At 38.4% G+C, this 27018-nt stretch overlaps 1 protein-coding gene across 1 annotated transcript in view; it reads right to left on the bottom strand.

Annotated features, from left to right (window-relative positions):
- Window positions 1-3125: 3125 nt before the first annotated feature.
- The window catches only part of LOC307260078 (CUB and sushi domain-containing protein 3-like), a gene marked incomplete at its 5' end in the record, with an annotated part of 230853 nt that continues 206960 nt past the window's right edge, over window positions 3126-27018 (bottom strand). Inside the window, 11 exons of the mRNA XM_080040205.1 lie at window positions 3126-3352; window positions 4090-4231; window positions 5269-5356; window positions 6081-6193; window positions 6590-6748; window positions 8054-8119; window positions 8888-9067; window positions 15448-15559; window positions 16686-16759; window positions 17523-17696; window positions 23084-23257. Of these exons, the coding sequence (XP_079896331.1) occupies window positions 3193-3352; window positions 4090-4231; window positions 5269-5356; window positions 6081-6193; window positions 6590-6748; window positions 8054-8119; window positions 8888-9067; window positions 15448-15559; window positions 16686-16759; window positions 17523-17696; window positions 23084-23257 (1442 nt within the window). The 3' untranslated portion in view covers window positions 3126-3192. The remainder of the gene's footprint in view (window positions 3353-4089; window positions 4232-5268; window positions 5357-6080; window positions 6194-6589; window positions 6749-8053; window positions 8120-8887; window positions 9068-15447; window positions 15560-16685; window positions 16760-17522; window positions 17697-23083; window positions 23258-27018) is intronic.

Raw genomic sequence — 27018 nt, 5'->3', positions numbered from 1 at the left:
AGACCAAATAATTCAACCCTTTCTATTAACTGTGGTGGACTACCTTGTTCCAATTTGTTTGATTTATAAGAATCAATAAGATTACTTGAAACAAGTTATATCAGACTGATCACTGTTATAGAACCATACCGTTTCAGAGACAGGTTCACACACTGCAGACTCAATGTCATGGTTGATTCTGTCTTACCCTCTGCCTGCAAAAAAAATTCAGTGTTTAAAGTATTTTCTACCAGAGTTCACATAGCCTATCATGATCATGATCATCATCAAAATAATTCTCCATTCTCAAGATTGTCGGGAAAAATAATGAAAATGAACTATTCTCTTCTTACATCATGCAAAGTAAAATGTCATTTCATTTAGTGTCTCAGCTCATCCTGTCCTGGAGTCCATTTCAGCAATTTGTAATCAAAGATAGTGACAAAGTGAGGCAGGCCAAATGAGACTTCGATTACAGCGCTAATAAAATTAAATAACACCAGATTGCTCGAGTGTAAGGAGATGCAGGTGATGGATGTTCATAATTTAAATAGTTTTCCTTTCAAATGTGTTTTAAAGGTTGAGACTGCATTTCTGCTTACATCGCTTGCTGGTGTCTTTAAATATCTACCGAGGCCCTTGGACAGAAATAATTTGAGTGCTTATCGTATTTTGGCTAAACCATGTAGTGTTTAGCAGGACACATACAATACAAAAACGGACGAATACAATACAAAAACTGTAAAAATGTGCAACAGAAAGCAGCAGCAGACCGAATGATAAAAGCTTATTGCACTGAAATACATTTTCTTATATTGCAAATGCTGTACAAGCTTGCAGAGTTTCAAAGCTGCAGCTGCATCTAGCCATCATCTCTATCAATAAAAAGAATGGCACAATTGAAGTTCAATATTTTGTATTTTATATATAAATTAAGGATTTATACATTGCTGATAAAGAAAAAATACAAAACTTTTTTTTGATCTTACATGACATTTACATGTTCAATTTTACACAACATATTCAATAACTTACAAATGCTTTATTTGCATAAAAAATATATCTCTTTACAAAAGTTTGTGATATGTACATATTCATATACACAGGTTTTTTGAATGTGATAACAATTGTGTGGTACATTTAAAAGCATTCTACTCTAGTCTGATTGAGTGAGACTGACTTGCTGTATACTGTTTTTTACCAGATGCATTTCATCCCCTCATCCATAAGAAATATGAACTCGCAAAATATATTACATATCGATAACACAAGACATCTTGCCAAAGAATGCCATCAAGTATCAAAACTGTATAAATGTACAAAATGTAACAGCAATGACAGGAATCAACATAGTGGTACAAAGTACTATAGCAGCAATTGCTATACTTGATCACTTTTTGCCAACATGCACAGGTATGAAACTATGAGCTGCTTTTTAAACACACCTCTTCTTAGATAGACCATCAGAGCTGACATCACTCAGCTGACTGTGCAGATAAATTACAACGATATACAGTTTTGCTAATGCAATACAAGGTATGTCTTTCTTAAAAACATACGCCCATACAGTATTCAAGGCACTGCAATGACTGTCAAATTAATTTCTCTTTTTTTTTAAACATAGGAAGGACTTGAATGACATTACAATACAGATGGTGGCTCAAGTTTAAGTGTGCAAATGTTTTCATGTATACTGTACATTTGTAGGCAGAAGCTGATGGTTTAGTAAGACAATGAAATAACTGTTTGTATCAGGGGGTGTGAATAAAATAGGGAAAAGGCCCTGTATTCATCAAGTGTCTCAGAGTAGCAGTGTAAATCAAGTACTTATTGACTATAAGGCACGGTTTCCCAAAATAACTTTAGAAAACCGCACACAGTTTTTAAAAATCAGAGATGATGGGCATCGCATCTTGTTTGTATCAGATTTTCTCTTAAGTAAGGCAGGTTAACACATTTTTATCAACAGAAAAACAAGACCACAAGCTTCATATCTTGCATTTAGACTAAAACCCTGACCTGTATTTCAATTAAAACATATTAAGCAAGGGACTTTTACTATGAGAGTCTTGATGTATACAGGCACCCGTTTGGGATTAATTCACTCCAATTTTGGTTTATTTGGGACACAAAATGACTCGGAACTGGATATCAGAATAAGAAAAATTATCTTAAAATAAAGCAATTTTTGGAACAGTTTCATTAACTCAAGACCAGGTTAAATAGATGGATGATTTTAGATCAGGCTCACATGAGCAATATACTGTAAGGTGCAGTGGTCCTTGACTAGTCTCTCAGACTAGTACACATTTTAAACTCTCATACCTAAAGAATATTTCTGTCATAAACAAATTCATAGCACACAACTTGATAATAAACGCTAATGTTGGCTATATCTCTCGTGAAGAAAATTAACTCTATTGTTGTCATATAACCTGTACTGTGACAATAAAAGCCCTAGCATTCCCAATAGCACTCGGTAATTTATACTACACTTCAGTAATTAAATCCCTGGCCATATAGTTTGTCAGTAGGAGGTACCTTCCAATTAAGAGGTATAATTGACCATATAACTTTGAACAGAGTACAGCACTGTCACTTCAAAGAGAGGCTGTTTCTTTTCATGCATACTTCATCATCTCCTTCACACATCCCACTGCTTGGAAAATAGATTACATTGACCAATCTGAGCAATCAACTCATCTGGACTTGCACGACACTAAGACAAAAACAAAAAAGGGGGTTAATTGGGGTTTTTTTCTTGTAAAGATAAAAGTTTACATTTTTAATTTGGCATTGTGAAGTAACCTCTCTGTATTTATTCTACAGAGCATAAAATACTCTGTTATATCCATATGCCAGAGGCTCTTTTATTCATAAAGCCAACACTCACAGAGTGTAAAGAACACGTCTCTTCACCAAAATACGGGAAGATCCGGAAAGGTGTGGGACCTTCCCTTCCTCTCTCATTAATCTTTAAGATTCTTTGAGATTGATACAGTCGATTGCGACTGCCATAAGCGTTGCTGAAAGTGTGCTTTGTGTTTCTGAGCAGTTATGTGTCTTTGTTGTATGTCAGCAGAAACCGGAAAAATATAAACGTCTATATATATATATATTCATGTTAAGCAAACAAGGAGAAGTTGTAGTCTCCTATTTTTTATGTCTTTATATCTGTCTCCCCTGCTGTCCTTCTCTTCTACTCAGCAGTCATCAAACCATGGTGCAGATGGTGTTGAGATTGGGGTCAAAGCGGACAACCTTCCCCTCAGCAGCCTTTGTGTTTGTGTTGTACATTGGATTCTCAAACGTGGCCTGTCCATTGTTGTTCTCATGGACGGCACATCCTGTGTACTGCGCTTTGTCTGTTTTCCTGGTGAAAAATGGGAGGTTGCATATTAGTTATTAGAGAAATAGTATCACAATTATCTCCCCCTCCATCCAATCCAACACACGTTTCATTACCTTGGTGTGGACAGCTGCAATAGCGTAATGAGGCTGAATGATAATTGCTGTTGAACAGATCAGTCGGGAGCCCTATGCCAGCCGGCTAACTAACAATGAATGTGAAACTGCATGTCACAGGCTTGCTGTGTATGAACTGAGAGCTTATTGAATAAATTAGCACAATATCCACCACTGTACACACTCAACATAATACAATGCGTATGCACATGGACAAACATGCATTATATATGATATTTGAGTTGTGCCTATTTATAATACCTAATGAATGCTCCTGTTTAATGTGGTGTAGATGGTAACACTTTGACTAATCTTGCATCACTCTTTGAAGCCTCTCACAAATAAGCTACTGTATCTAGTGAGGAACCTAACTGCTCTAAAGCAGGCTGTGGAAGTGGGCTAAAGTCTTTTATCTACCTCATCTTGTGTGTGTGCATTTCTTTTCGCAGCAACTGCATAAACATCTACATACATCTGGGTTTCTAAAACTTTTTCACTATCATTTCTGGGCTGAATAACTTTGAAACCCATCGTGGGACAAAGATCAGTTAAAACCTACTTTGGGAACCAAACATATATAGGTTGCAGTAGCTACAACATTTGTGTTGTGAACTATTATGGAAGAGACCAGGATACACTACGTACCGCTGTTTGTAGAGATAAAAACCGAGGCCTGCCAAGATGAGGGCAAAGAAAGGCACAAGGATAGCCACAGCTACAGAGCTGCTGTTGGTGGACCCACTGGTTTCAGGGTCAGTGAGTGTAACATTCTCTCTTACACTCAAACCTGGAAAAAGAAAACAATTACAAAAAAATTACATACAGACATGAAATATCCAGGCACAAACCAATAATTGAGAAACAAAATGGAGTAATAGAAAAATACGTATCATATGCTGGCGATGATGATGATGATGATGATGATGATGATAATAATGATGAAGGGGAAGACGATCACAATGAAGCAAGTCGGAGACGCAGCAGCCGGTTGATAAAGACGGCGAGTATAATGATCAGACTGATAACCATCACACTGACTGTGATAATCTCTTGAAGGCAATCAGGAAATGATAACAGGAAAGTTGAGCGCAAAAAAAAATGAAATGAAGGACAAAGATGTGGAAGTGAATAAGCTTATTTGTGATATATGACTATATATGGCAACACATGGCTGACGGAGCGTATTTAGGGCAACACACTATAGATGTACACACACTGACAAAAGCAACACTTATGTAGTTCGATTGTTTTATAAGGAGATGTTATTACTGCTGTAAATAATGCTTGAAATTAAAGCCGTCAAATATGTGTCTGTGTTGTTATAAAATGCCCAATGTCGGCTCTCTCCATGTGGAAGGAGAATAGGAGAAGGAGTAGAATTTCCACAGTTACGGTGAACAGTATATTTACACTGAAGGAAAACATATGAACAAAGCCAAGGAGTGTTCTGAATTTACAAGTTTAACTGCTGGACATTCAATGTCTCCTGTCTCCTCATTCACTGATACATCCTGTCTTAGTATTCAAGTTTCCCTATTACAGTACTGTATGGCATGCATATTGGACTGGCTTTCAAAATAGTTGTGATGTCACAAATCATACACATGTCTGAAACTTAGATTTAAGGTGAGCACAGAGAAACATTCCTCCTTCAGCATATGTGTGGAAAGACATGATGATCGTCATGCTTCATTAATTCACAATTAGCATGGCAGATTCTTTAGTGGAGTGAAGGGTTCAATATCATATCGATACAACATGAATGAAAATGAGAGATGAGGAGTGATCAGTGTCAATGGGACTTGTATTTGAAAGGACACATACCAAGTCTCTGTAGTCCAAACTGTCCATAGTCTTTACCCTGTATAAAGCCTTGGAACACATAGCTGCCCCCCTCAGGCTCAGCTGAAACCTAGTAGGAAGAAAAAAAAAAAAAACTCACAAGGAACAGTGTTTGTTTTGGCACTTCAGAGTGTTGCATCTATTCTACACCGCGTCAAAAACTGCATACCGTATTTAGTAGCACAATCAACACATTGTCATGCTCCGTTCAAAAATAACACCTTCATTTTCTGTAACCCCGCTCTAGAAGCTGTCCCATATGCTATCAATAGCTCAGCGGGGAGCAGTCACCTGTCACGCGTTCTTATTTAGTGGACCTTGAAGTTTATTTTAGGAGTAGAATTCAATTCCGCCAACAGAAATTGTTCCACAGTCTTTCCGGGTCCCTGAGATGGCAGGTGTGCGTCTCAGTTTATTCAGCAAATTGTAAATTGTCATCTCTGAAATGATTCATACACAGCGTGCGATACATCTGATTCAGAGTCAATGTAAATATGTGTATCCAAAAACAGAGAATAAGCCAGAGAATTACTAGCATCCTTGTCGTCACAGTTTTTACTCATATATTGGGATTTTTCTTTCTCTTGTTGGCACAGTAAGAAAAAAAAAAGAGGAAAAACTGTCCAAGGAAGGCTTATTTTTTGCCTTTCAAGTAGATACTGCCTTTAATATTCTACTTGTCTGTGAGACTGTACAAAAGAATAAAGAGAAAATATAATGTAAGAACAGGCGCAGCTCTTGGTTATTGCCAAAAGATCCCTGACCAGCTGTTTCAAATTCCTGTGTATACTCACAAATCCATCCATTGCCCAGGTCTCATCAGTAATCCTGCTCAAAGAGCTGTGGGCCACTGCTCTCATCTGGTACAGCAAGAGCATTAACCGTGCCTCCTGGCGCTTGTACACTCCTACAAGGTAGAGGAGGAGAGGCACCAGCAGAAATTATGTGAGCAAAGAGACGAGGCAATATGCGAGTGTGGGGGAGAATGATAAAAGAAGAAAAGAGAGAGAAGTAATGAAAGAAAATACAGAAAAAGCAAAGGGGAAGAGATGCAGGAAGAAAATGATGAGAAGAGATGAAAAAGGAGTAAGGGAGTAAGGGAGGAGGGGGGAATTGAGTGGGCAGTTAGTCAGAGCACACCAACACATCCGTCTTAAGAGCCAATAGTTAATTTCCAGCCTCATGCATGAGATCATTCGGTTGATTGACTGATTGACACCCTCAAAAATAAATGGAAGCGACACCCAGAGGTAGTGAGATGAGGAGGAGGAAGAAGAACACTGATGATTTATGGATGACTCACCAGAGAGAAGGAACTCCATGCTACTGTCGGTTAAAGTAACATTGACTTTTCCTGTTGTAGCATTACAGCTCGTGACTGTCAAAGTCATCGGCTGTTTCTGGCCTTTGTAATCGTAGGAACCCTTCCAGACAAAGTCGGGTGCAAAGACGTCGTCAGGAACTTCAGGATAGAATAAACACACACACACACACACACACACACACACACACACACACACACACACACACACACACACACACACACACACACACACACACACACACACACACACACACACACACACACACACACACACACACACACACACACACACACACACACACACACACACACACACACACAAAAATCAGCAGTGTCTACCATGCATGCAGTTTATTTTCTTATTTTTTTTTAAGGAAAAATCAAATCCACTGAAGGTTTTTATTATAAGCTAAATACTTGCACCCACACTAAAGAATGGTTAATTAGATCTGCAGTGGAATCAACTTTCAAACCGGAGATAAGTCTTTCCATTCAATTTTAATCATATCTTGTTCCTTTTACAATCTCAGTTGATGATAATTAAATACATTCTAAAAGAGATAACTCGGGGCACATTGCAAAATCTGAATATTTTAAATAGTTTTACACCGATAGCTGATGCAGTCATTATCTACTGGTAATTACTTAGGATAGAAATTAGAAAGTTATGAGTCAATTATCCTTGCAAAAAGGTGACTGCTTGTAGTTGGCACCATGATCTAAAAGTGCTCAGAATAATGACCTATTATTTATGAGATAATTGTCAGTAATCGCACAAAAATGAGTTAAGGTTTAAAAGGTGAAAAGGGCCCATAAGATGTCAAGTAACATGACACTAATATCCTTTCACAGTACAGAACAGTACATATTTGCATATTTTGCTGACCACCTTGCAGCAGCAGACGGATAGTTTATAAACATGCTAGCGGCACTGTGAGGCTAAATGTGAATACCAACATTCTCATAATTGACAATTCTACCATGCAGACGTTTAACATGTAATGATAATGCATGATAGCAGGGTAGAATGTGTTAATACGCACAAATCACAAAGTACAGCTGAGGCTGAAGGGGCAATTCGTTTAAGTACATCTCATAATCAGAATAACATGAATATAAATTTTTTTGTTCCATAATTTAATTCAAAAAGGGAAACTTTCATACACTTTAAAATGTTATAAAAGTTTCACTTGTTGAATTAAATGACGGGCAAAAGTGAACTTTTCCATGACATTTTCATATGATGTATCAGTAAAATGGGTAAACATGAAAAACAAGCTTAACTAACACATATCTGTAACTGCAAGAGAGAGGTAACAGGAAAAGTCACGGTCATAGTACAAATGATCTACCTCAAAAACTAATTCCTTCCAACACAGAGCAGAGTGTAGAGATGTATTTTGTGGCAAACAGTAGAACAGCTTGTGCAATTTAAAAACTCACCATTTATTTTAGGGCTCGGTGATCCTGCTACGGGTTTGACAGTTTTCTCATGTGATTTGGAACCGACTGGGGAAGAGCATACATATACATATCACAAAGACGTAGTGACACTCAGCCAGAATTGACAGCTGGAGGATCTTAGAAAAGTAAACAATGCTAAACATGCATTAAACTTTTCCTCACTTTGGTAATGTCTGCGCTAGCTCAGTTTTAATAAATACTTCGGAATCAACACAGGCATACTCAAACCAATCTTGACAGGCATATAGCAATTAGTTTACTGCATATTGACACAGGGGGCTTGCAGAAATCATCACAGAAACCTCAAAGTCTCATTATATTTGATCCCAGTTTTACTTGACACAACTATCAGTGGGTAGTAGTGCAAATGTCACATAGGACAGATTTTAAGATAATAAGCGTATAAAAAAGCACACACTCCTCTAACAACCCCTACCCTCTATCTTTATGCAGTCTGCCCCTGAAACATTTTAAAGCCCCTGTAAATGTCTATGTCATTTGGGGAGTTAGTTGCATGGTAGTAAGCATCTGAAAAGAATTAGGCATATTTATAAATCCAAATGAAAGATATTGTTATTTATTTAAGTTAAACTTTACAGAAATGTAGTTTAGATGAGGCAGGCTAGGCTCTGGTTCTTATGACACAGTAAGTATATTGAACCAATCACTGTAGTGATCAATAACTGTTGCAATGGAGACCGTTTGATACTGCCACACCCAAACACGTCCTGCCAAGCGGTATAGATATTATATTACTGCATCCTATACCTCCTCCAGCATATTCTCCACTGTCTGCCCTCACTGACCACATACCTCTGCAGAGCGGCACCTTGCCCGTCCAGCTACTGTCAGAGCGGCAGACACGGTGCTCTGAACCCCCAGAGAGGAAATAACCGGGCTGACAGGTGTACACTAGGGTGTAACCGTAGGAGGGCAGGTCTAGACCCACCACGTCAGCGTGTGCAGGGCTCCGCGGCTGCTTGCACGAGTGAGCTAGAGAGCAAGCAGAGGGCAGACAGGTTAGTACACACACACACACACACACACACACACACACACACACACACACACACACACACACACACACACACACACACACACACACACACACACACACACACACACACACACACACACACACACACACACACACACACACACACACACACACACATACAAATGGAGCAAAATATGCATATTTATGCACACACAAAGACCATTGTTGTACACATACACACAGTCAGAGACAGGAACATAATGAGCACTCACTGGGGGGAAAGAGAGAGAGAGAGTGAGATACGGGAAGGAAGGGTCAGAAAAAAAGGATAAAAAGGAATGCACACACATTTTATAAATAACCCAGGGAAAATTTGGATACTTGGATAAATATGTCTAGTTAGTTTTCTGATATGAATATGGACACTTGTGGCTTTTGGGGATATACTGCTTGATTTAAGACCAATATTCCTGAAATCAAACAAAACACAATCTTTTTTTCCAAGTTACCTATAACCTTGGATTGCAATTCAGCAATAGTTGACCAAAGAAAAAAACAACTTTAGGAGTTATTTTTGTATTTCCGTTAATACTAACAATGTAAAGGGTGGGAGCAAACTAGACTAAGCTCACGGGTGTCCTTGCAAAACAGTGCTGAAGTGCCTTATTGTAAATTGTGTAACAATGTCCTTTTCATCATGAAGATGTGCGTATACGGGGCAAGGTCATTTATTGACACTGGAAAGAGGCAGAATGCTGACTGAAATAATTGGCCAATAGGAGACTTTTAAGTGCAGCCCATTTGCTGGAAGTCAGGCTAGTGTGACCTGAATCAGAAAGTGAACTCACTGGAAACTGAAAAACAACCACTACAGTATAAATAAATGGCTTGCTGGAGCTAGAATTTCTGACAAATGTGAATCAATTTTGATTGCCTAAGCGTTGACTATTTTAAGCTTATGAAATTACAGTATTCCATTTAAAAAAAAAACAGGAAGATAGTGACATGCTGTTTTAGAATAGTGTTGAAAAGCTGTGCTGGATCAGAAACATGGGGCAAAAGCTGTTATCGCGGTGTTTCCTAAACACCAGCATTTTATTGATCATGTTTAATATGTTCATTCTCTCACGAGAGGTTTAAGTGTACTTAGTTAAATTTCAACAATCAACAAACTCTCGACAAAACAAAAAGTATGCAAATGCACCCGCACCACCAAAAAACTGAGGGTTGACAATAACGTGGAAATAAAAGAATATGTTGCCAGCTGTCATTTGGGAGACAGCTGCAACTGAGTCACTGTACCAAATCGGTCCTTCATGGCGTCTTAATGACATTAGTGGCAATAGGGTGTGGAAGGGATGCCAGCATAAAACCCAGTTTCTGGGCTTTAGAAAAGACTGCAGGAAATTCCTCTTGTTAGATATTCCCATTGCAGGGATTTGATCCGTTATAATAATTATGCGAGTTGGCACACATACATTTGTCAATGTTTGACAAAGTAAAACAGGTGAATCAAGGTGTCTTATTCAGCTTATACTCACAGGTTACTCACAGGGGCTTTACTAATTTAGCATACATTAAGACAGACTGATGAAGAAAGCACAAGGTCAACTGCCGCCCAGAGCTTTTTCTAATGAGTTGATAAATCAGCCTTGAGGAAATTTTATGTGGTAACTATTTACAATTTTCGAATATATATAAAAATAAATAAATAAACTCCCTCATACGGAGTTGTAGACACAAAGTCTGTAAGAAAAAAAGTTATAATTAAATAAAATCCCTTCCTGAGCACACGCGTCTATGTAACCCATTTAAAATGAAAAACTGTTACACATGTCCAGAGTTGTTATAGAGTTTGTAGACCATGAAAACTGGAGACATATACAAGGCCAAAAAAATTAAAGTACCATGTTTACTTAGACTTCAAGTAGCACATCAGGCTTTACTCCTGAGAATACATGAGGCCTAAAAAGACACTTTCACTTTTCCTGTCACAGAACACCATGTAATGTTCTTAGTTCAAAGTTGGTATCTCTGATAGAGACTGAGTGCATTAGTATGGACCAAGGACAGGCAGGGACGGATAGAGGCAGATGGACAGAGAGAGATACAGGCAGACGGACACAGGCATGGATTTCTGTTCGAGCCAGGGAGGTTGGTTGGCTACAGAGTGCAAACAGCATTCAAGAGGACAAAGTCAACTTTTTAAATTATAATAAGTTATCTTCTGTTCAAGTTAAAACAGTCTTTAGTTTTGCTTCTTTATCATTGTCTGCTAAGTGACTTTTAGTTTTTACCTGAGTTGCTTGTTATAATGTCAATGGCGACTTAAAATCTCTTCACTGTTGATGTTTTTGAGCCCAAGACTATCCATTGTTGAGCATCAACATATCAAAGTGAGGCAGGAGGAAATTTGAAGTGTGCACCTTGAAGCATAGAAATAAATGTATTTGGTAGAAAAGTAACATAATTAAGTCCAGCGGTATTAAATTCTGACATGTGTCCATTGGGCCTATTGTGCTGATAATCCCTCCAAGTCTTTGCTCCTGCCAGCATTACAAGATTGGTTGGCTTCACTTTGAAATCCATTTAAGTCGCTCCACAGTAACAGACGACCATTTAATCTTAGAGAAAGGTATTCCAGAGGATTTATGACTGTTCTGACCGAGGGTTAACACAGAGTGTCGGACCCATACAAAAGCACTCATACTCAGATACATATACATAACCACGGTTTTCCCCCAATGTATTATGGGCCAGACAGCGCTCTGGGTCTTTAAGTCCACCTTCAGGGCTGTACAAGTGAAACATGAATAAGAAAAATAAATGGTATACATCAACGGACTGAAAAGCAATTTACAGTAAAAAAAGAAAGAAAAAAAGGGAGAAATCGCAGTAAGCTTTTGGTTCATGCGTTTGGATCTCTATTGATTTAACTATACTCTTTATTTCATAGTAACCCAAAAAAAGTAGTTGAGATCCTATAGTCACATTGCATCTTAACTAATTCAACAGTTAAAGTAACAATGTTAAATGATTTTTGTGCAGACCAATGAAATAAGGTTTCTTAGTTTTGTTCCTTGCACAAACGGTACAATCCTACACGACAACAGCACAGTTCTTTTAATGACGATATCCTGAAAACAGTGTCTGCAGAGCAGTAACAAGTCACTGCGAGTATCTACTGGATGCGTCTACAACTTGTCATTTAAGTTTGTCTTTTTTTGCAACTAATATGTTAATTTAATTGACCAAAGGTTACATAGATATTGTGTGAAAGTTTTCTCAGTCACAAATTTGATGCATTTAAATCCTGATTCATAAAAGTATAGGGTGCTAGAATCTAGTGACCCTCAGAGGCACATTTCTCTATTTTAATTCGAGCTGTTACAATGACCGGACGAAGGGCAGAGGAAAATCAATACATCTTTCAAGCCACCAGAGGCGATGGATCAGAGCCAGAGATGGGCCCTAGAAACGCTGCAGCCTCAGCAGAGACAGATAAACATGACTGAGAATCTGCAGTATCTGAACAGACCAGGTCAGGAAAGTTAAAAGCCTTAAAACAGCATGCTTCTGTATGAAATCTAGTCTTTTTTTTCAGTGGGTGGCTTCATCATGGATTTACACAAAACAAATTATATAAAATATATTGTTTGATATGGCTCATCTTATGTCTTGTATACAAATCCAGAAAGGTTGAGGCCATTTTCTGGGGTTCAATCTTCAACTTATAATCAGTCATTAACAGTAGCCAAATTAAATATAATCAAAAGTAGGATATCCTGACATCTCAAATTGAAATTTTTAACACATATTGTGGTTTGATTTAGTATACTTCTTAATAATTAGGAAATCCAAAAGGTTTTATAAATATACATTCACAAGTTGGTTGACAAAGTTTGTTCATTTAAGATAAAATCGATACACAAGTTCTACAAAATAGTCAACTAGATGTTGGGGTGGGGATGTTATGTGTCGATGAAACCAATAGTTATTCAAGAGTCGCTTGATGATTATGTCCATGATGTTGAGTTTATGTTTATACGCATGGTATAAATTATATTATTTTGCATTTTTTAACAGTTTTTAAGTCCATATTAACAATGTGAAGCAATTATTACCAGTATATCTTGGGAATCAAATAAATGCCAAGAAAGTTACTTTATTAACTTGAATTTTAGGTGTAATTTCAAATCAATTTAATGTATCATGATTAAAGCGTTAAATCTGACAGCCCTTGTTAACATACATTCCTATGAATCAGTTCATGTCCAATGTGGCATCCATTAATCCTAATTCTACAATTCTAATCGAAGTGTGTTCTGGAGCTTTAACTTGTAGGCTAATTACGTTTACTTAAAGGGACACTGTGTAATGTGACATCATCAAGAAAGTTCTAGAAAATTCTAGAAAGTTCTAGAATGTAACGCTCCCTGGGTAACCCCACCCCTTTTGAATAATAACCGAAGCTACAGTGGCCTTCAAGGACAAGAACAATTCTACATTTTAAACAATGCACCTGATGACATTCCAAAAACATGGATTCCTCCATACGACTTGCCCGCTCAATGGACAAAATGTAACATTAATATTTGTAATTCTCCGCTCAGGAGGATAATTCCGATTATTGGCAGAGGTGATTTTACACCAATGAGGACATATTTATGAATGAAGATATTAATTTGAGCTAATGAATTACTTAACATTTTACACAGTGTCCCTTTAAACTTACTCTAATTAGCATGTTTGGCATTTTCCATGCTTTATTGACCGTGCGGAGCGAACAAGATGAAATGGGCCAGAGAGGGGAAAGACATGCTGATAATGGTCCAGGTCTGCTCCGACTAAGACTGAGCTTCTATGTGGGGGGAGGGGGGGGGGGCGCTCTAACCACTACACCGGGAGCGCCCAGACTGCTCTTTTATTTTAAGGGAACTGTCACTGTTCTGGCAACACATTAAGGAGCCACGGTATGTGTGACCTCGTAAATCATTCCTCAGTGAGCAGGATGACGGGGTCAACAGTTTGATGATACAGGTGAAGCAGGGAAGGCTGGGGAGCTGTCAGGGACATGTCTAGACAGGAATGCTTATTGGATTATTCTATGCTGTCAGCTGTTCAAATAACATTAAAAAAAACTGTTTTTATATAAACTCCATGAATGATAATAGGACCATGAAAGTGAAAGACAATTTTTTCCATCTTTAGTTGCTGTGTTCTACTGTAAAACAAAGAGTGCTAATTATACTAAATAGATTTGCACTATAGTTTTAAAATGTTGGAATACATGTGTTTGGTAAATAAGAGTAAATAATAGAAACACCTGCGGGTATAACACGAACTACAGCATCTGAAATGATTCTAAAGTTGAATAAACACCTCTCTATAACAGTTAACAAAACCCAAACATAATAACCCTCATAAAAGTAGGATTTAATGCAGTGATCTTGAAGAATGCATTGGTTCCACCTAGATGTACCTAATAAACTGTATGCACAATAAAAGACAGTATGATGCACATACTCAAAGATTCACAATCCCTTTACAACTTCCCTCCTCTCACTAAAGCGCACACACGCAAGCGTACACACACACACACACACACACACACACACACACACACACACACACACACACACACACACACACACACACACACACACACACACACACACACACACACACACACACACACACACACACACACACACACACACACACACACACGCACTGTTGTGTAGACGAGGCAGAGAATACAGGGTAGGTATAGCCTTTTTTGTGCTCCCTCAGCAGAAATGTCTCCCGGATTTTTCAAGTGGGTGTTAAATCTTGGGGTAGTTACGAAATCAAGATTACAAAAAAGCATTTGAATCCCCTTATCCCCTTATCATCAGAGAGCTCAAGTATTTACACTGCAAGTGCATAGTAAAATGCACTCCATAGTAAGATGTGAATTGGGAATATTTCCATGAAATACGCTGTAAGTGAAAGGGATTCCACTGAGATAGTGGATTACATCACAATTGCACAAATGCTTGGCATAGCAACTGGCATAAACTGCACGGACCTAGTTTGGTGTTAGGCGACTGTTCAGGAGTTCAAACAGAATGACAGTAACCATGATCAATGGCTCACTCTTAGAATGACTGGGAAGGCAGGTTGATTAATGCACGTACTGCTATCTGCTGGGAGGTCACAAATTATGACAGAATTGGGTGAATAAGACACGTTGTACTTAGAAGACATTGAAAGAGGGAGATAGAGGGGGGTTCTCTGAGTAGCCATCAGTGCAGGTAAATAGTGCCAAGATACCAGAATGGGAAGTAAAAAACAAAAGACAAAAATATAGCAGAAGAGCATAACAAGCACTCACGAATACAGGTAGGCTGGATACCGGTCCAGGTTAGATCTTGCAAACAGAGCCGGGTGGTGGAGCCCTGCAGTAGGTGTCCCTGTTGGCACTGGAAGTCTATTCTGCTGCCCACCTGGCCACAAACACATTACACAAAGTGTACTGATGCAAATGCCAATAGTTTCCCATCATCAAATCTAAAGAGCATGGAACTAATACTGCACACTTGAGTTTTATTTTTATTTTTTAATGATTATCAGTAGTGTGTGGAGGCAGATGGAGACTTTTCCTAGGGGCTGGTTGCCCATGTGTTTGTTCTCTACTGATGCAGAGACATTAAGAAATGAGGGAGCAGAATTTTTGGGTTAAGATATAAAGCCAAACTGTTTCTTCATACATTAAAATAAATGGCCTTGTCCCAGTTGACTATTTAATGACTGCATCTTTACATTACAGAACTTTCTCATTTGGCTGTGTCAAGATATTGGTACAGTTTTTTTTTTTTCAGTTCAGCTATGCAGAAACACGCACGATTACAGCCTTTACAAGCAGTGATCCAAATAATAAGCTGCTTCTGCTTTCACTTGGGACACATTTCAAATTTGATATTCAAATAAATGTAGTGGAGACATTTGCACTTAGCTTTTAAGTGACACACTCAAAACAACAGGGAGGAAATCAAATGAACTACCCCCGCTGAAAGCATCTCAAGGATCTACTGACATACTAATGGTCATGATTTTTTTTACTATACTATCCTCACTATTATAAATCTTAATCTGCATCATTTCATCACACATTCATAGTGGTAGAGAGATCCAGCAGGTTTATTTCTGTGCAACCAGCAGGGACGGATACACATACACACATCAGCGCTTCATCCTTGCACCCACATAACATCATCCAAAGGAATAGATGATGACTCTATGTGAAACATCCACAGGGATATGCCCATTTAAAAGATAACTAAGTACAGGTAACACTGTAGGGCTGCAAGCTTTGAAATGCACTTTGATATGATGCTTCTTGTTAAAAACGTATCTACTACTTCCTCTCAGGTACAACAGCCAGGCTGCTTCAAATATGCAATACATGGAGATTGAAAACTGAATGAAGTAAGAGAAGTATATCAAAGTACACAGTAGATTTGTATAAAGTCCATATGAAATAAAATATGTTGTGCTAATTTTAAGTTAAATACACCTGTCTACTATTCTTATAAAAGTATACTATCCAGTGCAGGTTGTTTCTTATTTTACCTTAAAACCAGTGGTGTAATTCATGAAGCCATGCTCAGGTGTTCCTGGATTCTCACAAGTGGTTCTTGTGGGCTCTGGAACAAAAAATCATTGTCAAGATGAGCAGGGGAATAACAGGAGACCCAAAATGAGAATATGACAGAGGGGCAATCATTGATAATGGCAAAGCAATTTCTCTCTGGCGTACCATGCACCAGAAGACAATTACTGAAGTGGTGTGGTAACATGATCACAATTACCCGGCCGACTTTAGTGTCTCTGAATTCCTTGCCTGTTCAAAGACTTGTGGAGACTTTTGATCATTGATGAGGCCAAATTCAAATTAAGGAAGCCCCAGTTGGTAAAACGGTTCTTTGGCAGTTAATATTTCCAGCAACACTAGCCTGCTAATATAACCCATCGCACCTGAGGTAATATAAATAATGTAATTAATTCTTGTGATTCAATTTTACATCAGCGCCACACTGATTCTCATTCACCTTCAACTGTGTTATGTTTGTTTTGTGTTAGCAGCTTTGAGAACACCAAAAAAGAATGATCATTTGCAAGGTATTTTGAATCAAATGCTCAGTTTTTTGTCTTAAAATGTACTGGTAAACATCTTGTAAATTGAATTCCACTATCTTTGTTTTTCCACTCTGCGAGTTATACTGCTGATCTCTTTCATGTAGAAATCTCAAATCCTGGGATAACATTGATTTAGGGATCATGAATGTAATTGCATGGCATGTCACACAATAAAGCTGACTGCTTTAAAAGAACAACAATTACACTCTAGCATGAAACCCAATTATGTTTTGGATTAGCAGAATCAACATACAGGCCAATATGTAGTACCTATACATCGAGGCTGAGATCCGCTCCAGGTGCCGCCGGCCTGGCACATGCGTGTTGTTGATCCCACCAGCACATAGGGGGCAGTGCAGCTAAATGTCACCTCAGACTTGAAGATGAAACTGCGCCCTTCTCTTCGTCCTTTGGCAGGCGCCCCAGGGTCTCCACAGAACTTGGCTGCAGAGGCAGAAATGTAGAAAATTGCTGATGTGATGTGCTTTACACTTTATTTGTTTCCAAATATCCATGCAACAAAGTATCAAACTATACCCTTTCTGAACCTTCCCTTTAGTTCATGTCAATGACGTTGCCCTATTGCACTGCACTATTTTTTCCCCATCCAAACATCCATCTCTTCTTAACCTCTTTATGTCTCAGGAAGAATTCAGCAGCTATTCATTTGAAGGAAGTCTTGAGTGGTCTATTCAGCATTTATTCAGAAATAATAAGATGCTGCGGCTGTACTCTTACAAAATCAGAACATGATTAGTGGTTTCAACCGCTGCTGTGAGCTTTTCAGCTTTCTTTTTCTGTTCAATGGGCATTTTATTATATCCGATTTATTTGAGCACTTGACTGTGAAAAAATTATTGTAGTTCTCTCAGATTTGGAGAGACTCTGTGGACTGAATTATTCAAACTGCGTAGACATTTTACCGGTTGAAGACATTTCTTTGGCCTTATTTTATTATTTATTTAAAAAAAAATACATAATCAACACCCTAGGTATGTGAATATTTGTCAGCAAGGAGGAAGTGAAGGAGGCCGTGTCACACAATTTCAGATTGATATAATTCACAAGTGAAATTGCATCCTCCCCGACAGGGTCTTGAGGTTACAATAACTGGAGGCTTATGCTGAGGCTGTTCTCTCTCTAGGCCTTGTGTAGGGGATCGCCTATATAATGGAGCTCCAACCACAGCCTCAGCAGATTAAGCTCTTTGGATTTTCACTGGTGCTACTTCAAATTATTCTTGAAATACAATTTATCAAATTGACAGAAACAATTTTAACTGATTGGGTTAGATGGGGGGGAGATTTCAGCCAATATATATTGTTGTCCATCTGTACTACTATATATGTTAAACATGCGATGTGATAACATTGTTGTATACTGTGATGATGATATCACTTGCGATAAATAAATACTTAAATAGTGTTAATGCGTTTCTGCTTTGAGTTCACTGCCAACATAGATCCCAGACTGTAAGTAGCCTATTCAGACACTAAATAAATAAATAAATTAAATGCATGATTTCCATTTCAACAACATGGTTTATTATTTATTATGTATTGATCACTTAAGCAAAACATCTTCATGCTCCCCGTTACAACATATTCTGGTAGGCCGAATATATTGACCATGAATGCATGGCATGGAAAAGGCTACCATTTCTGGCAGTTCAACCAAGCTTTGCGATACATATACCTCAAATGTTGATATTCCTATGGAAATATATATATATATATATATATATATATATATATATATATATATATATATATATATATATTTCAATATATATTTTGCAACCCTAATATATACACTCACACACAAACATCCATCATTTATAACCACAGATCAATAAAAATGACTTGTTTGCTGTAGGAGGTTCAGAAATGCCCAGTGTGTGAGAGAGCAGAGGCAAGGACGAGAGTCAGAGCATTCAGTCACACAGCCGGAGCACTGTGGGATCAAGCCAATAATAAGGCAGGCTGCTTCTCCAGACCTGACATATGCTGCTGCTGCGTGGGGGTCTGGAGACAGAGATAACTTCTCTTTCTTGCTCTCTTCCTATGAGCTTGGAACCAACAGGGACTTCCCACAGCCAATCCCTGACATAATAGATATCTGGTAAAAGAGGAGATACAAATCCAGTCCATGCAGGAAAAGCTGAATAAAGCCATTACTGCAAATACTGTTATCTGAAAAACAAATCCTTCTACTGAGACATATATAGAACATATGTTTGCCTACTCTGTTGTCATCTGTAAAACCATGCATTACCTTATTTATTTTGGGTTTCAACCCTCAAACACCCAGTAGTTTGACTGTGTTTGTTGTGACAACAAATACATATGCAAATGTCTAGTTGGACCTTAAAATGATAGTCACTTTTTAAATGGCATTTTACGGCTTAGTATTCAAATGGTATTTTAGCAGGTCGACAATACAGGCCAAACAGGTGACATGCACATCAGTCACAAGCGTTAAGCTGCAGGGAAATAATGTACTGTTTTATGGATATATAAGAGAAATGGCCCAGGGCCAAACCAAGCACAGTATATTTAATGTTCCTGTGTGTGAAGTTGTAGGTGGATGAGTGTGAAAGAGAGTGAGAGAGTGTGTTAGTGAGAGAGAGAGACTAGTCAAACTGTCTCACAGCCTCTCCCCTTCCTTGATGAATTATCAATGCTTTGAAGTAATCAGTATGCAGAGGCCAGATACAAAGTTGAGATCACAGTCTCATCCCTGCAGACACAAACTCAAATTCTTGAACACTGAATTTTGCAGCTTGCTCTCTTGTTTCCCATGTGTCGCGATAGGGGACATGAATATGCATCTTAGACTGTTCGGCTGCAATTTCTCCCAAAGGTACAGAAGCATTGCACAGATGAATTTGCTTTTGCAGATGCATGCCATCTCCTGCAGAATTTCTGAGCTGAATTTTAACTAAATGTGCTGAGCATGAATTGCAAACATATTCCTCAGTTGAGAGCATTGCAACAGTGCAAGCCTCTATGTCTAAGATAAAGCAAGACTGGGGCTTGAAAATAGAATGCACCAGATTAATTGTATCAGTTTACACACAGCCGCTGTATATGATTGAGCATAAAGGAATCTGTTATTTCTCCTGATCAGCTAATAATTTGGTTTGTATATTGGAATTATATTCAATCTCCGAGATGATAGAATGCATGGACAACTGCTTGGAGGATCTCTTGATAGTTGCATCTAATGCACAGATCCAACAACCATACAAGCCTGTGTGCATTGTTCACCATGAAAAATGGTTTTGTTTAAAAAGTAATACCGAAAATGTACATTAATTGTCAGTGCTATGACTACATGGGGAGCATTAAAACAAACTTAAGATTTACCTCTTGAGGAAGACGTAATGTATAGGGACTAGCACCTGAGACTCCGCAGATAGTTTTATGCTGACAATTTAATGCATAGATAATAGGCTTTTCTGCACCAAATATGATCAGCACTTTCTTTCCCGTAGTTCCATTTCCCAGACTCATTTATTTGCCTTAGTAAACCTCAGTGATTTATCACAGACTTGCTTCTACTTTAAGTACTGTAACAAGAAGTTAGCCGTTACAACAGGAGAGCCAGGTTCTTTTAGAAAGCTGGTTATTGCTCACACTGAAATATATTGTGTACATTTTACAGTAGCTACACAACCTGTATTGTAGGTTCTAAGTAATGGAGCTATCAAATGTTATGACCAAATCAAAAACAATTCTCTTCTGAGACACAATGAACACTTTTGTTTCATGATGGGACTCTCACACACCCGCAGACGGTTGTTTTGGTGTTGCTGATGTGGGGAAGTGATTCTAGTATGTTGAGGGATGACTCCTTATCCATTTTATGTCTGTGACATACAGTATATTACCCATCGCAAACAACTCGGCACAGTATATAACAGTGCACCTCAATAAAACAGGCCGTTGGTCATTTTGTAGTACTAAAGCACATATCTGGTCATAACACATAAATACAATCCTATACAGTTAAGAAGATAATAAATCAGACAGCAGCGTGCACATTAACTTATATGAATTACAATAAACAACTGCAATGTGGCTGTTTGGAAAGGCAAATGACAGAGGCACTGTGCGTCTAGTTCTAAAGTCACATACACTAGCAGTCAGTCGGCTCGATCTCGGATGCTAACTACCCAAATGGAGACCGTGTTCAACTGACTGAATACGGCCACAAGAATCAAAATCTGGCATAAGCCTCAATTACAAAATGATACAGAGTGAATGTGATTCTTTTTAAATCGGCTCAGGGGTCTCAGACTATTTTTGTTGTTATGTGTTACTAAAATACTACAACCCAGGATGGGTCTCCAACTCATTAACCCTTACCCAAGGTCAGCAATCACATTGTAGTTGCTGTCTGCACAATCAAAGCATGCAGCCATGTCAAGGCAGACATTCCCTGCAAAGAAGGGCTGCAATAATCCATGCAAATACAATGCAAAATGGAGCAATTGTCAACAATGAAAAAGGACTGCCTTCATTCACTAGTTTACGTATGTGCTTTTAGTGTATCACAGAGGTCAGAAAAAAACAACACACAAAACAACATCTTTCACCACTTGGAGTGTAGTGCACAACTCTTTTTAGTGGTATATTGTTTTATAATTCTCTCTGACTTACATTTAGTGAGCCATAAACACATGTAAGTACTTTACCCTTCTTATTGTTTCTTTTACACGCGACTGATATGATGCAAGAATGATTCTGATGACAATCAGACACTCTTGAGCAGTCAAATGTCCCAGGAGTTATTATTATGCTTGCAAAGAGGATTCTGAGAAGCTTAATTTAGTAAAGACCATTAGACACCCCACTTAGACACCCCACGTGTGGTTCCACTTAGATCCTCCTCTTCATCATCAACATTGTAGCTTTGACTCTAGGGCAAGAGGTCAATTCACTCCCATTAAAATGTAATTTGGAGGTTCCATTTCATTAAGACATAAAGGGGACATATTATGAAATAATACATTTTTCAGGGCATATATTGCATATATTTGAATATCTGGGATGACTTCTAACACAAATACTGAAATAAGTCATTCCCAGCATATTTTGGGCTATGTAGGTCAGAAAAATATGTGATTCAGCAAGCTGTTCAGATTTGTTGCAGGCTCGAACGTAACAACAGGCACTCTGTAGAATAATACAGCTCTCTAAGCTGTCATGGTGGCACAAAGCCATGCTCATGTTGGCACCCAAAAGAGAGAAGAGAAGTACGGAGCGGTGTTGAGAGAAAGTGTGTGAACTTGGAGCCTCATTTTAAGCGAGTTACATAACCAGAGCAGAAGTTTGGGCAAGAGGCAGGTTATTGTGTTGATATTCCCAGTATGTGAACCTTAACTTGTTTTTTTTAAACTCCCTGGCTGTGGGGGCGCCAGCAGAGCTGATGCACAGGACCAGAAACACGGCTGTCTGTGTTTGGAGCAGGTTAGGAGTCATGTGAAAGCTGACTGATCAGAGCAGACCAGACTGTTTGTAAGGGAGGCCTTAGAAGAGAAAGGTGCTAAAACATAGCCACTATGACAGAGGATGAAAAGGGTGATAAAGAAATCGGGATAGTGTGAGAAAAATTATGTTTTTTTCCAGAACTATAAACAATGAAAACAGATGGTAGTAGACACCAAAATACACATTTCAACCGCAAAATGATCATAATATTTTGTCTACTAAGATACAATCATTCTCTATTTAGCATGGGTTAATATCATTTTTCAGTAACCAGTCGAAATATAAAGACACTTTATCATGATACTTATCATGGTGGTATGAGAAATGGTGACTCACGCAAACACTGGGGCAGGTCTCCGCTCCATGTCCCATTCCCAGTGCAGGTGAGGACAGCAGGGAAGGATAGCTCGTAGCCTGGCAGGCAGCTATAGCTAACACTGGTACCCCACTCCAAGACTGAGCCTTCCAGGAGTCCGTTGGGTATGGCTGGGGGTGTAGGACATGTCACCACTGTGGGGAAAGTGAAGACACAGTCTCAGTCAAGACAAGCACAATAAACGTCCAAAAATGGCACACAAGTTTTGACCAAATACAAAAGGAGTGTGGGGCTGAGACCAATAGATATACAGTACATGAGTGTATATCGTGAGTAAGAGCAAAACCAAAACTCCCGAATAAAAAAAAAACAAATCTGAAAAAGCATTGGGCAAAGCATCAACAATCGATTATACAAAAAACAGACGTAGCTGGCTGTAATGAAATGTTTAAACTCTATAATACAAAGAAATAGCAGATTCACAGCACCAAGGTCTCAAATGCTTAAGCCTGAATCCATGATTGCTGTGTGTTGTGGTAGCAGTAGGTGGCTTACAGCAAATATGAAGGAGGAAGGAGTTGGAGTTGAGGGTGAAAATGAAATCTCTAATAGCATTTGGATATTGTGCAGAGTCCCATCCCAAAGATAAAATGATGAGTTACAACCAAAAATGTCTGTTGACAGTATATTGTCACTTGAGAATCAAAACATGTACAAGTCAAAATACGCACTGAAGCAAGAACACTCAATAATCAATTCAGTGGTCTTGTCCCCTGAACATAAACCTGAAGGATCATAAAAGATTATTTAAAAAAACATTGTTGCTTCCTTCCAACTTGAAAGTATTGATTCAATTGGACACAACTTTATTATTAAACTGCATGTTTTGAATTACAGTGCATTTAACAGACATCTAGTGGCAATGGAGGCGGCACAAATTCACCAAATTCTAGCTAGTATGGATTACAACTAAGTGAAAACTAGGACTTACGCCAAGAGAATGGTTTGTTTTTTGACTGTGACTATTGGGGATTTTTTCTACTGTTTACACAATGATTCTGTGGGAAATGAGGGGACATCTTGTGCCTGTGTAAACAAATAACTTTCTGCTCAACAAATATAATAAATAAACGCGTTTTAAAACTGAGTTTTTTCTGTCACACTTTGAGAAGAACCCCTAGGGACCCAGATGGGATATGGGTTTTAGGGATGTGAATAAATTACAGAAGTTGTTTTATAACATTACATTCCTCCCTCAACACCCAGTAGTTCCCCAAGTCTCTCTCTTTTTGAAATACTCAAACATGCTGCAATACATGATATGCTATTGAAGTAAGGCTATATCCATGCCTGTGTCTAGCAAGATCAGATCTTTAGTTTATAAATCTGGTTACTTAAACTGTCATGCCAACACCATCACCCTCTAGTTAAGCTTTAGTATTTAGGCAGTAGCTACAACAACAGTCAGCTTCACTTACCAACTATATGACAAAAATATACAGATGCAGCTTATGTGAAGGCAGACTTTACGGACACAACTGCTCAATGCATTAACGTTTAGTGTAAAAATGATCAAATTTATATGGGCTTACATTGTGATACATAGAGATTAAAAACAACTAATTTCAACACAATATCTCAATATAGAATAGCTGGCAAAAGTAACACTAATACATCCATTTTAGCTTCCTTTCTTATAAAATATGTATTTATCATTAAAACTCATTTTACACAATATCAAGCTTAAGATTTGAAAAATTTGATTTCTTATTTTGATAATGAACGTGTTAATATAAGATAGTTATAAGATGGACACCCTTTTTTGACTTAAAGTTGTGTTAGATTTTTCTTATTCAACACAATGAATATCAGCAAATGTAGAGCAAGCCACTATGGGATATTCTCTCCGAGGTGGAACCATTGTTTGTTCTTGGTTGGCAGCAGATCCAAAACAATGTCCATATGGAAATGCTGCAGCAGTGTACAGTACATATGCTTTAGATGTGTGCTATACTGTATTTAGAAAATATTTAGGACATGATGAATAGCGAATAACGTCAAATTGACTGGTGTTGCTGTCTATTTTTAAACGTTTTGTTTGGTAATGCAATTTGTCAAGTTCTCAAGGAGAAAAGTTTACTTGAAAGTTCTTCTCTTCGATGTTAAATAATTAAATAGTGCCTTCAATTTGGGAATTTCATGATGATGGTCTGGAGCCATAGACAAACATGCAATTCATTTTAATAAACCTCACTAAAATTCACATGCTGTAAAGTAGAAAGTTGGTTTGGGGGTGTTTGTGTGTCTCACTCGCTTGGATGTGTGTTTGAGAGAACAAGGCATATGGAGGCAGAATGTGTGCATGTAGGCAAATTACACTGATTAGAGGAGTAGGCCTACTACTCCCATAAGCACTGCATCAGAAATTACTTTAAATAAATGAAACAGAAAAAAAGGCATGGGTGGCAGTCCGGACGGAATGGGAAGCAGAGAGTGTTCCTATTTTCCTAAGTAGTTCTAAGCAGCATTAGTGGCTCTAAGACGAGCACGCCAAACCTGGGATTCTAACTGAATCGCTGCCTGGCGAGGCTTAAGATGTGTCATCAGCCATTTGTGTACTATACACACTAACGGCATGGCTAGCATCGACGCACACACATTCGGTGCAGAAATATACATAGTAGGCATGTGCAAAAACAACTCTTTGTCTCCTTTCGTCTCACATTATCTTCCTCTCTCTCCCTTTCCTTGTCTTCACATCTCTCTCTTTATCCCTCCCTTCCTAGAATATCAGCTCATATCGCTGTGCCACATTATCTAAATCTATGACAAGATGACAGATGCCCCGCATCATGACAATTTCAAACAACTAACCCTGTCCCAACCGCTGCACCTTTAACTTGAACCCAATCATGCAAAAGAAAACAAGGCATCTCATCTCATTTGAACAGTCACTATTTTCAGTTTCAGATGAAAAAAAATGGAAGATATATATTTTCTCAGTCATTTTACAAGGCTCCTTGCTGCAAAGGCTGTCACTGGGAGAGACAATAAATAAAACTGTAATTACCAGTGAGCCTTTCTATTGCTTGTCCTAGATCCTAGTGTAAGAAAGAGACCATGGGAGAGGAAGCGAGCAACGACAAGGGACACAAATACAATCTAAAACATCTGGATAACTTCTTAATGTCCCAATCCAAACTGAATAATCACACAATTAATATAGAGTAGCAACATAAAAATCAAACTCCTCTTTTCCTGACTTTGCTTTATTCTTTTACCCCATTAGAGAAACAAGCCAGCAGTGCTTAGAGTGAGAACAGGCAGTGCCTCCCTGACAGGTCAGTAAGACCTGTGAGCACTCAGCAGTGGTGGGAGAAAATGTGAAAGTGTTTAAGTATCTGTGTCTATAATATGCATGAGAGACGGTGGTGTAATTGTATGCATTCATGTCAGTGTGTGAGATGAAGAAGGCTAAGCTCTTGGGTTTTTGCTCCTCTCCACACCAGCCCCATTAAGAATAGCAGCACTGTGGCCGAGTGCTTGAGCTGTTGTGGTAGCCGTCAAGGATTAGAGCTCAGAGGTTAGATACTTCACACAAAGAGATACACACACATGTCCACATAGATCCACTCTCTCCATTTAACCTGCCTTGGGTTAGGGCTGTGCAACCATAGATTCCATCCAAAAGCTCAAAAATACCATGGAACAGGGCACATTAATAATGAAACATATCCATGAAATATTATAAATCAGGGTCATTTTGGATGTAGTACGTTTCTAGGCAAGGTCATTGGTAGGCTGAGGAGGGCAATATGTTTATGGCTTAAAACCAAATGAGTTGAGCTAAGGAAAGGCAATGATTCACACTACTTCTGGGTTCATAGGGTTCAAGCATTTTATACAGAGTATATCTAGAAAACAAAATGCCTTTACATTGGAAGATAAAATATCC

The sequence above is a fragment of the Ammodytes marinus genome (assembly GCF_949987685.1).
Source record: "Ammodytes marinus genome assembly, chromosome: 13".
Classification (NCBI taxonomy): Eukaryota; Metazoa; Chordata; class Actinopteri; order Uranoscopiformes; family Ammodytidae; genus Ammodytes; species Ammodytes marinus.
Note: the sequence above shows the minus strand (reverse complement) of the source record. Positions and strands in the feature narration are given on the sequence as shown.